Source organism: Thermobia domestica, chromosome 10 (assembly GCF_964235325.1).
Source record: "Thermobia domestica chromosome 10, izTheDome1.hap1.1, whole genome shotgun sequence".
Taxonomy (NCBI): Eukaryota; Metazoa; Arthropoda; class Insecta; order Zygentoma; family Lepismatidae; genus Thermobia; species Thermobia domestica.
In genome coordinates this window covers 250698109-250710625 of record NC_137463.1, presented here as the reverse complement: position 1 = coordinate 250710625, position 12517 = coordinate 250698109, and the positions used below count along the sequence as shown (strand labels likewise).

The 12517-nt window shown below is 36.4% G+C and overlaps 1 protein-coding gene across 3 annotated transcripts in view; it reads left to right on the top strand.

The window, feature by feature from the left end:
* Cad89D (cadherin 89D) overlaps positions 1–12517 on the top strand; it is a 379672-nt gene that overhangs the window by 234058 nt on the left and 133097 nt on the right. For all 3 annotated transcript variants that reach the window (XM_081729479.1, XM_081729481.1, XM_081729480.1), the window contains exon 8: positions 9478–9861. In XM_081729479.1, coding sequence (XP_081585605.1) covers positions 9478–9861 — 384 coding nt within the window. The remainder of the gene's footprint in view (positions 1–9477; positions 9862–12517) is intronic.

Genomic DNA, 12517 nt, shown 5'->3' with positions numbered 1-12517 from the left:
TCATAACGAGGACATGCTTAATTTATACCCTTCCAATCATTGTTAGGGTCGTCAATACTAGGAGGCTGAGGTGGGTCATGTAGCCAGAATGGAAGAAAGTAGGAACGCTTTCAAAGTTTCAACTAGAAATCCAGTCGGAAAACGACCATTAGGAAGACCTAGGCTCAGATGGGAGAACATTATTAAAATAGATCTCGCACAAATGGAAATACAAAATAGAAACTGGATCCAGTTGGCTAAGGATAGAGGTCAATGGAGAGCTTTTGTGAACGCGATTTTGAACCTTCGGGTTCCTTAGTTATAGCGGCTGAAGGAGGTCACGGAAGAGAGCATTTTCGCTTTATTTTGATCCGTAGAATTGCTCTCTATTGTCCATGAGCGTCATCTTTAGAACACTTCTATACGTATAAATGTTTTCAATGGTTTCTGCAAGCCTTTAATTTTAAGTATATTGACACAAAATGTTAATTCCTCAAAATACCAATATCATTATTTTTTGATTTATGTATATTTGTCATAACAAATGGGTTGTTTTATTTTAGTGTAGCGTTCCATTCAGCACCTATATAAGACATGGACCTACACCTTAATATGGGATCCGAACCACATGAATTCCCGCCGGGAATAAATTTCGGATATCCCACGCCGAAGGCAAATACGCTAACCACATAGCCACGTGGAAGATCGTCATAAGAAATGGGGTTGTTTGTCAGTGTATATACAGTACCATTTCAATTCCCAGTGTTTTAGACAACATAACACTCTTTCGTAATGTGACTCGTGGGAAGTGGACGTAAACGGCTTACATTCTGAAAAACACTGTATTTTTCTTTTCTTCTTCTTCTTCTTCTTTTTTTTAAAAGAAATATGCATGGTAAAAAGAATACCCAATCTTAGCGTTCTGAGGGTTAAAGAAACTTCTTATTCTACAAGTTATTTTAATAATTGAAAGCAAATTCCTGTTACAGCAAATACAGTAGGTATAAAGAAAGCTGTTTGTGTATTACCATTCTATTTGATAACGATGAAAGCGGGAATATGTGACATGTTCCATCGAAGTTTTCAACTGCATCTTCTCCTTTATAAGACACAGAATCACATGTCCCAGACTCAAGCTTCTGACAGTATCGGAAGAAGTAGTAGTCAAGTTGTTGATCAGGTCATTCATGTTCAACAAGCAATTTAACACCATTTTCTTCGTTTTTTCTTAATTTCATCTGATGGTCACGATCTGTCGTGTCAGAGGTTAAACGTGCTACATAAACTAAGTCTCTGCTCTTCACTACTAACAAAATTCTCCATGAATTTATTACGGCTAATTGCTAACCACAGCAAACCGACTGACGTTGAAAGTCCATTCGTTACGTACTGTCTTGCGTTCAAACATAACCATGTACCTTTCTCTTAGGGCTGAAGATTACTGCTGCTATTTCCCTAATACTTACCTAACACACATTGGGTACTTTTTCTTCTTATATTTTGTACAATTAAATGGACATTATAATAAAGTGGTCATTTATGGTTACTTTAATGTTTTCTTCATGAACTAACATCATGGCTTTTGAATTCCTATAAATGTGTGAAGGAGAATGAAAAAACTCTATAATTTAAACAGTGTGACAAATAGTGTCAGTAAAACGCTATTACACAAACTAGGTTCTTAGATCTTTTTTTTATAGGATGGCATCAACTTGTGACGTGATAATTATCGGGCATTTGCATTTCTGAACTATACGAAAAGTGTTGGTTAAGAACTTGGTCTTGGCAACAGTACCGTTCTTCTGTTTGGTGTTAGGTTTATGACCATCTTTCCAAGCTCGACAAATTCTTTTTAGTCGTAGTTTGCAAGAATGTTCCAGAGAATGTTACATACCTCAAGTAATAAAGTATCACGCGAATGCTTAATATAACTACTCGTTGCAGAAAACCGTTAATTCGTTTCTACAAACTCTAATCCTGTTCTTTCGACATTTAATTTCCGAGTGCCTATTCCCACAACACGGAATAAGAGTTTTTCTATATTTCGAGACCTAAATTTCCAATAATCCAAAGGTCTCTTAAGAGTCTTTACTTAAGCACACGTTACTTAAGAGTCTTCATCCCTGCGAAATTAAAATACCGCTAATTTTACAGTAATTATGTGATATCTTCAAATAGATAAAAGATAATTGAAATGTGGAACAAGAGCGCCCTAGACAATATTATTTTGCGTAAGGTACCGTTATTACAAGTCACCTAGTGGCTATCCGTTTTCAGCTGTTTAGAAACGCGAAAATAAATGCCGATTTTCAAAATGACTCGAAATCGAAAGCAGATAAGTGAGTTGCGAAAAAGGTGTCTCATGTAGAATATTATATAAGTCAGTGGAGAGCTTTTGTGAACGCGGAATTGAACCTCCTGGTTTTATAGGCCATAGATTAGTTAAATATAAGCCTACTTTGTTTTGGAACAACTAGATCTTGGAAATAACACTGTATGTTTCATTAACACCTAGGTGAGATCGAAGGCATGTAGTTTAAACTGTGCGATTTGGTGCGGCGCGTAGTACCTTTAGAAATTTGGTGCGTGTCCGTGAGCTCCTCCTGAATTTAGTCCTTGAGTGAAAGAGAAAAATCTAAAGTTGATATTTCATTTAAACTGTCCATCACAGCAGTTTACAGTCGCTCATTGATTTATGAGCTTATGAATAGGGAACGGATTGAGTGCTAGGGGTTTTAGGAAAATCATCTTACTGGGAAACACATCAACCAATCGATGGACGGCAACCGTCACGAAAAGTAGTTTAAACGAAGAAAAAAATAACACCTTAATATTATCCCTTTTATTAAATCTTGAAATGTCTTACTGTAAGTAGATTCCTACAAATTGTTATGATTTCCTTTTACCATGAGATTTCTGTCTCTTTCGATATATACTTTTTTAAAAATTGTTTAAAAATGATTTATTAAACAACAGTAGTAAAAAGTCGGTAGCGATTAGGATGAGCGTTGATCAGCTGAAAAGAAGTCTGGCATTCAGAGTTGTTTCGCCGTTTTTAATACGGTAAATTAGGACATTTATTAACCCTGGAGTACATACTTTGGTTCTTTGATACCCCTCCAATATTTGTTTACCTACAGATGACACACTGCAAATTTTAGTGTTTTGTGTTCTTAGAGCCCTGTTATATTAGCGCATTGGTTGTGCCACCGGTGGCGTAGCTGTTGGTAACACCATACTCTCTCGTATCTTCCACCAGTGGCGCAACCAAAACAAAATAATTATTTTCATGAGAAATTGTCTTCAGTGAGTGAAAGCATTCTTCTCCTTGCCCTCTTGATGAAAAAGAACAGGTGAAGAAAGAAGAAAGTGTTAATACAGCCAATATTGATGTCAAGGGAAGATAAATAACTATATTACACACTATTCGATTACCTTTGTGCGGGATATTTTTCATTGTAGGATATTTTTCAATTGCACAAATCCTCAATTTCATTTTATTGTCTATCAGTTTTCCTAATTCCTGAATTTTGTCTTCTCTGGTTTTCTCACTGCATTTTCGCCACCACCTTCATTGTCACTTGTTACAGCGAGCGCCGATGATCAAACAACTCTTGAACCTGCTCCTGGTGGCACCACCAGTGATCTAGTGTAATACGCTACGTTAAGAACAATGGCCCAAATGTGTCCCGTACCACCAATGGTTGCCCGGGCAGTTGCTGATTTCGTTCACCAGCCGTCCACCAATTTCTTGGTGGCTCCACCAGTTGCCCTAGTATAATACACTCTGTATACTTCAATGCCCCGCCATGTCCTCCGTCCATTGGTTGCGCCATCGGTGGCGCAATCAGTGGCCTAATGTAACAGGGCTCTTAACTGAGTTCAACAAAATACAAAGTATGCTGATGTGCTTTTGTTGAATTGGATTTGTTAATAGTTTTCAGGGCGTAAATTTGCCTTGCGGAGCTCTAACATGCTGTTATTTGTTATTACTAGACATTCTTTTAATGCTTTTTTTTTTTTTTTTTTTAAATAACCACAGCAGACCGCTTAAGCACAACTTTTAGTAACTTTGAGGATGCCACACAAAATATTATTGGAGAAGTAAAATCTTCTTGACATAAACATGTTTCTCTTAAATTTAGTCACTAAAGCATGACCGAAGTATATACTAAAGGATGAGCAACCGAATTATGTGTGAGATTAAATTTTGCTCCAAATATACCTGTACAAAAATGCCAAAATCACTTTAGTTTAAATCGAATCTAGCATGAGAGACAATCTTAATAACGAATAGTCAATTAAGTCCTTATATAAACCAGCTCCTACTTGCTAAAACCTTATTAACTGTATGTGTGTGTATTTAAAGGCATGGTAAGTACGTAACTTCAGAGCAAAAGTGCCAATATTTCAGAAAAAGAAAGAATTCAAACAACATCGCCATCCAGGGAGCTACTACCATATACAAAATTATATCCAAGGAAATAATAACAGGAATAAGTTTTATGAATATAGTATTCAAGATAAATTTTTAAAATTGTATGCAGAACTTTCACATGTCGTTTGTCTATATTGAACACTAGGCAACAAGCATATACGATTAAAAAAAAAAAATAGTTACCAGGAAGTGAAAGGTATTTAATTCTTGACATGATGCACTCAGCGTAAAGGTTAATAAGCTAGCAATTACGTCAACACTTTATAAACTGACCGAAAGAAAGTTCTAATTACTATTCAAGTGCTGGGAAATGGTGGTTTTGCATGTTAAGTATGCTTTAAACACATTCTATGTATGTGGGAGGTAGAACAGCGAAAGACTGGAAGGTGATGCATGTTTGATTTTGATGTGGATTTTCATTACCTGTCGTGAATATCACACGTTAAAGTGTTGAGTAGCAAGGATAATGCGGAATCTGATTTCACTTCACCAAAAAAGCGTAAATACAGTGCTGAATTTTAATTGACCACCTTACTTGTGTTTGGTTAATTTTAAATATTATTTAAAAAAAAAAAAAAACATGTATATGACTTTACAAAGCAGACAAATGAGTTTCTCTTCACTGAAATTATCATTATCATGAACCTAGCGTCATTTCGTATTTTACTTAGAAGGAAAGGAAGTGGGGAAGACTCTTGGATAAATAAAAAAAAATGAAATGAAATCTTTGAGTTTTACGTCCCTCGGTTATGCAGGCTAGGTTAAAGGAGACGGTGATAATGAGAAATGAATGAAATGGTGGAATGAAGAAATTGGGAGGAAACGGAAGTATCCCGAGGAAACCTACGCACACGGTGTTTGTTCACCACGAAGTCCACTTATTTCGCGAGTTAGGATCGAACCAGGGACCCCACACATCAGAGGTGAACGTTCTACCACTGAGCCACTGCGGCCCCTTCGGAAAAGTAGAGTTTCAGGTTTTGTTTTGGTATATTATTTATTTATACAGGGTGAGTCAAAAGTCTCTGGACACCCTTTCATTTTGAAAACAGAGGAAAATGTGAAACACGTTAATGGGAGATGGTATCATAGTAGTGAGGGAGGCAGGCAGAATTTGTAGTTTATATATGGCGACTATAGTTGCCATCTTGAATGCAAATCCGAAATTTCAAGTCAGGAAGTGGCAAGTTGCACATCAAGTAACACCGGTTACAGCACAGGAATCTATAAGTGTAATTGTTTCTTTCATATCTTGTATGGTTTGCACGTTATGAACACTAAAGGTTTACTGGTAAAATCTCTTATTGCTCTTAGAGATCGCCAAATCGTTGATCGCGAGCTCTAGTAGCTCAGGGAGCATTTTCGGTAGATTGTGTTAACGCTCCGGTTGGCCAACCTTGATTCCTGCACTGAGTTAACGCTAACGACAGGGGGCGATGGCGACAACAACTGCTTGTTTCTCCCGTGCAACTACCATTGTCAGCCTCATCTCATAGTTAATTGTATACGCGTGGGGTTACGCACGTTACGTTTTTCGTGTGTATATTAGACATTTGCTATGTTTTTCGTGTGTATATTAGACATTTGCTATGTTTTTCGTGTGTATATTAGACATTTGCTACGTTTTTCGTGTGTATATTAGACATTTGCTATGTTTTTCGTGTATATATTAGACATTTGCTAATTTGGATAGTTTGATTTCATATTTACATAGGCAATAAACAAATGTAAGATTTTTTTTTAAAAAAAAGTTTGGTAGTTCGTTTAGTTGGTAGCTGACAGTAGAATTTTAAAACGGTACGGTAGCCCAGAAAATTCATATGTTTGGTGACAACTGTTCTAAGTGATCTAAGACGCCTTCGACAAGGGAACAGAAGGTAGAAATCAATCTTTAATATCCAAACACATTACAGACAACTGCAACAGATGGTGCTCAAACAGACACCCAGTATCACACAGCACAATCGCTCACCTGACACAGTGAGAAACTGTCACTGTGTAAGACAGAGAACGTAGTGAATGACTAAAGACTACCACCAATGAGTAGACGCCAGCGATGGCTCTCGCATCGTTTGCGAAGAATATCGACGTGCCTCACTGAAAAGTTGTATCAGTCAGTCCTCCATTGTCCGGATATTGGACCAATCGCTTGCATTCTTATAAGATACACATACAACATAAACTAAATGAGGATGACTCAAACTGATGGGCAGGATTCCTCAGTTGGGCTGCTACCAAAATGAACTGGATCCCTCATTTACAGGCTGTATACTGTTAAGCGACGAGGCCTCTTTCTGTTTAAATGTGAAAGTCAGTCGATAACTGGTGTGACAGTAATCCAAATTGGGTTAATCAGAGTAAGGAACATAGTCTGCAAAAGTAAAGTGTGGTGTAGCATATGGGACACCCACATCATTGATCCATTTTGCATAAACACTGTGTTAACGTGCAGCTTGCTGTCCAAAATCGCGTACACGAAGTCACATCTATGCTGCTGAATGCATATTTCAGGAATGTGCAATAGGAGCTCAACGGATTCAGAGAGGGTATAAGGGATTCCCAGACGTAATCAAACGTAAAAGTGGGTCCAATGTAAAATCTAAGCAGAAGAAAGCTTGGGAGGACTGAGCAATGAATGTTTTGGAGGGAAGTTGATGTCGTTGGGGTATTGTCTGACTGATCCGTTTAATAGCACTCTGATCATCATACTTGACCACCGAAACTCCTGTCACTTTTTCTGTTACTACCTGCAACGTGACCCAAATCGCATTGCGGAACTTTTATGTTGCTTATGTTGGGGGTTCATCAGAGGCGGATCTAGTCTGGGTCCGGGGAGAGCTAGGCTCCCAGTTTTTTGAGTGATAAGAATAACTGAAACTATTATCTATATATTTTTAAAAGTTCATAGTAAACGTTGCCTTTCGTTCTTTATTGGAAAAATTTTGAAACGTTAGATATAGGTTTAGTTGCAGTTTTTCTGTTATGCAATGCGTAAAACAATACTTGAGGTCCACAATGTCAACGTCCAATCTAGCCATAATATCCACCAAGAGAGAGTTAAGTTGGAGAATTCTGCACAACCTATAAAAAAATTGTAAACTCAAGATACACCTATCATAGTCTGGATGCTGGCTGTCCCCCCAGTTCTTAGCTTCTAGATTCGCCACGGTGGGGTATACATGTTTAAAATAAGTGGACTTGCCTAAATTAGTGGTTGAAAGAATAAAAAGGAAGAAACTTTAAATGCAGGCCTTGGATGTGTTTTGTGGTTATTGTAGCATTTTCAAGAATGCTGATTATGAATCGTTAGTTAGAGTATTCTGGGAGCAATAAGTGTAATAGTATTGTAAACAGTGCTTTTATTTGTATCTGCGTTTTAATGTTTAGGTAGAAACTGAATAGCGTACTGTCTATAATGTAAGAGGGTGATGAAGTAATGAATTCTTCCAGGTGTAGTCTGTTTGATGGGATTGACAGAGGGGACGGAGTGACACCATCTTATTTGTGGACGATATCGACTTCCAACCAACGCATTCTTAGTTCAGTGCTGTCTTAGGGTTCCTCTTTCTATATCTTGGATTCACCTTTACGTCCGAGCAAGTAGTGGGAATTCCTTGAGCTATCCATAGCCTCTACGGTTGCTATCATTTCACAAGTCTAAAGTGGAACACGTTTATTAGCCATACATGTGTACATTACCGATTCCTCTTACCCATTTTGTTACATGGAACAATTTATTAAGAATAATAGGAAGGAATACATATCATTCCTTAATAAAAATTGTAATCAAAATTCAAACCAGAATACAAAACAGAAAAGCCGTAGAATCAGGCTGTTCCCAATTGATTGAACAGAATTTATGAATCATCCGGTCAAAGTATAACATCATTGGCGATTGATTGAACAGAATTTATGAATCATTCGGTCAAAGTATAACATCATTGGCGATTGATTGAACAGAATTTATAAATCATTTGGTCAAAGTATAACATCATTGGCGATTGATTGAACAGAGTTTGTGAATCATTCGGTCAAAGTATAACATCATCGTCAGGTGGTTTCATTGCTGACAAAACGAATAATTTCAGCGGTAGATCATAGAAATATCTCGATAGTCATACGTACACATCGTGGGTTGAAATTTACTAATGTTACGAAGAAACTTTCGCATATTTTGAACGTGTTTTTACATAACTTTGGAAATTCAGAGCGCTGAAAAGCAGTGGCGGTTTTATCGGGTAGGCACGGGTCTACCCAAAAATTTTGACAAATATATAAACACTAAAAGATACAATAAAAAGTAAATATAGGTATATTTTCCACTATTTATATTAACGATAGACAATTATATAACAAAATTCATCAACTACTACTGTAAAAGTAATTTCCTATTTGCATTAAGCAATCAAATGTGTATATGTATCCATAAGCACGGGGGCGGGCCTACCCAAAATTAAAATCGTAAAGCCGCCCCTACTGAAAAGTTTCTTAAAATCGAGATCTTCTCGCCTAATTCTGATGGCAACTATAGGCTTATCCAAAATGTGCATGGGGCCGATCTTTGGTTTTGTTTTTCTATATATGACTAAATGATGAGAAAAAATAAAGGATACAAGCAAATCGCAATATATGTAAGATTGCATAGAAGGAGAGTGGGTTGGATATATGTAGTACAATTCAGAAACAAAGGAGTAAAGTTGTATAAATATGATTTTCTTTAATCACGTTCCTTATGTATATTCATTTCCATATGACTATATAACAAAATTACATATTCAAACTCTACATAGTAGAACTGTACGATTTCTTTTATCCTCTGTATTGTAACTTTTGTATGCACTATATTGCGCGATTTTGCCAATCATGGAAATTGACATAATAAATTTCCATAAAATTTTATTATGTCAATAATAATATAATAAATATTTTTTAATATCATAGCCTAGTAAATTATTTATGATTAGTTGAGTTCCAGCATTCTATGTATAATTAACGTACGAAATAATTACTTATGTCAAAATGATACACTAAAGGCACTGACATCAGTTGTGTAATTTCAGGGTTTGCCAATTCATCAAGAACTTGACATGAAACCACACATCAAGGCTATTGACCAAGATCTTGCCATCAACGCATCTGTGACGTACGACATAGTGGCTGGAAATGATCAACAATATTTCGCTCTTGACTCCAGAAATGGTTCATTGTTCCTGAAGAAAGAGTTGGACAGAGAACGGTTGTCCAGTAATTTCTTTACTCTGCAAATCCAGGCGTCCCAGAACGATAATCCTTTGAAGACAGGAGTTGCGCGAGTGGAAATCGAAGTCTTGGACATTAACGATAATCTTCCACAATTTGAAGTGGAACTTTATAATATCAGCATTGTTGAAAATTTACCAAATGGATTCAGTGTGCTTCAGGTTATCGCCAATGATAAAGACCAGGTAACGCTCATTATTCTCTAATCTTTTATAAACTACAACTTCTAAAGCAAATACTATTATTGTTTATATAAATTGGTTTCGTTCCGCATTGTAAGAAAATGGATGACTTCCAAGCTATATCGGTAAAATAAAAAATAAAAGTGTGGTATATTACCATGAAAAATATAGTATAGTAGTAGATATCGTGCGGTCTCTTTGAGACCCCAGTTAAAAACAAGTAATTAGTGTTCCGTACAGAAATTGTATACAGATGCATTTCAAAACAATACTTAATAGCATTGCACTCCAACTCAGATGGGCACCTTTGACATCACTAACGTCATCGTCGTCCGAAACAGAAAAGAAATACTTAACGACGTCGCCAGCACATAAGGTACAACTACAGCCCACAGAATAGTCAAGACATGTCATCATTTTGGGGGTTATTGTAGGTAAGGCTTTCTTAAAGGTACGGGAATAGGGTGAAACTTTTAAAATCTCTATTCCTCACTTTATTTTATAGAAGAGAAGAGATTTCTACTACCAGCCATTAAAGTGTCACACCCTCTCTTCGGTATAGATTTGATAGTAATGAACATGATTAGTAAACATGTAATAAGCCTTAATTTCTTTTGAAGAATAATATGGCTGGTTCTACTGAATAACCGGCTAAGTCGAGAAAAGTAAATTTTACAGGAGAGCAGTTTAAAGTTAAATTTTACAACAGTTACCTGGCTAATTTTGACATAACAAAATGCTATAACTTCATGAATTTTATGAATTCGCCTTAGCCGCTTCTACACAATGTAGAACTCACCGAAAGAAGCTTATACATGTAAAATCTCAATTTTTCAACAAAAAAAAGTCGACTTAGCCGGTTTTTCACTGGAACAAGCCATATAACAGTTGAGTGCAAATATAGGCTGTGTTTCAGGTGCTAAGGTACTGATAGGAAACACAATACCAAATAGATATAGTAGAATAAAAAACAATTATGATTATCATGAATGAGGTGAACTGCCAATCAGTGGTCGAAGGGAGACGGTATGCAGTGGTATGCCATACCGCTCCTGGTTTTTCAATGATGAAGGCATACTACCTCTGGTTTTTCAGTGATCAAGACATACCTTTACGGAAAAGTAGATGCTAAATATCTTTAATAAATCCATTTTTATACACAGTAATTGACGAATTACTTTACACTTTAAAAGATTTTATTTCTTGTGTAGAAATAATTTCTAAGTTGACAACATCGACATTTTTGTTATCTTCTTCCTACCTTTTGTTTTTAACCTTTTGACACTCGCGCTGTTGGAAAAAAAAACAAACAGGTGAATAAAAACTAATGTTGTTTACGAACGGTTTCATTAGTGGAGTCATCCCCCCTGCTATTCTTCAAGTGGTTCCTCCCCGTCTTCTACCTCAAAGCTCGCTGACGTGCTGCAATTGTAGTAGCTTCCAGTACAGGTTGAAGAAATAGTTTCGGCTGTGTTTGCTTTTTTTTTTTCAAACGCGCGAGCACTTCCGTGATAAAAGTAGCAACCATATATTCTTATGAAGTTTGAAATTTTCCAACGTGCAATCGCTAATGTGATCGTTACTGTTTATGAGTGAAGTTTTGTTTTTCTAAGCAATGTCTCGCTTCTTGAATACAAGTGAGATACAAAAGTAGCTTGACAATATTAATGATAAGTCTGATGCTGATTATCGAGAATTAGTGGCTGTTGAAAGTGATGCAGATTTAAGTAATGAAGAAGTGAATGGAGAAGATATTGATCATGATGGTGAAGCAGATGGGAACAGTATAGATGCATACTCAGATACAAACGATATGGATGTGAGCTACAGTTACAATGAAAATTGCTTCATTCGAAAAGACAAAAATAATAAATAAATAAAAAATAAAGAATGATGAGGATCTCTGTGCTATGATAGAAAAAGATTAGGAATCTGATGATCAATGAGATACATCATAATTTCCCTTTCAGCCACAGGAAGGTTTGCATGTTTCACATATTAAAGGCATGAAGATATTTAAAACTGAGTGTTTGAATTGATATATTGCGTCGGTGTGTAGAATATCTAAAAACAGCGGATGGCCTCTTTGGATACGAGAGCTTATGTATCTAAGTTGAAGTTGTAGCTGTGATTTTCGGAAGTCTATATATTCGAATGTGAGCCATGTAGGATATGGAAGTTTAATTCGATTTGCCAATCGAATAACATGTTCCAGTATGATGAATTTTTCATAGAGACGAACAGGAGTATTGTACCATGTAGTATGACCAAAAGTACGTATGGGACGGAGGAATGCTTTATAAGTATGAGGCAAAACATCGGTTTTTAGTTCCCATGTTGTTCGAATCAGTGGTCGCAAAAGATTTAATCTAATATTAGCTTTATCCGTTAGTTTCACTTAAGTCGCGTTTGATTCGTCAACCAATATCCCTTTGCCACTAACCACGTTGATACTCACAAGCTGTTCAAAAATATAAGTGGGTTTCAAGATATCTATTGCTCCAAAGTGTAACATGAGGAAGAAAAAGACAAGGTCACAAGAAAGAGCGCGTCGTGCAATGTAAGAGAGCTTTTTCTTTCTTGCTTCACACCTAACTTACTTTATGTCAACTATGAAATATTTTCGGGGAACTATATATTAACAATCTCTGCCATCTAA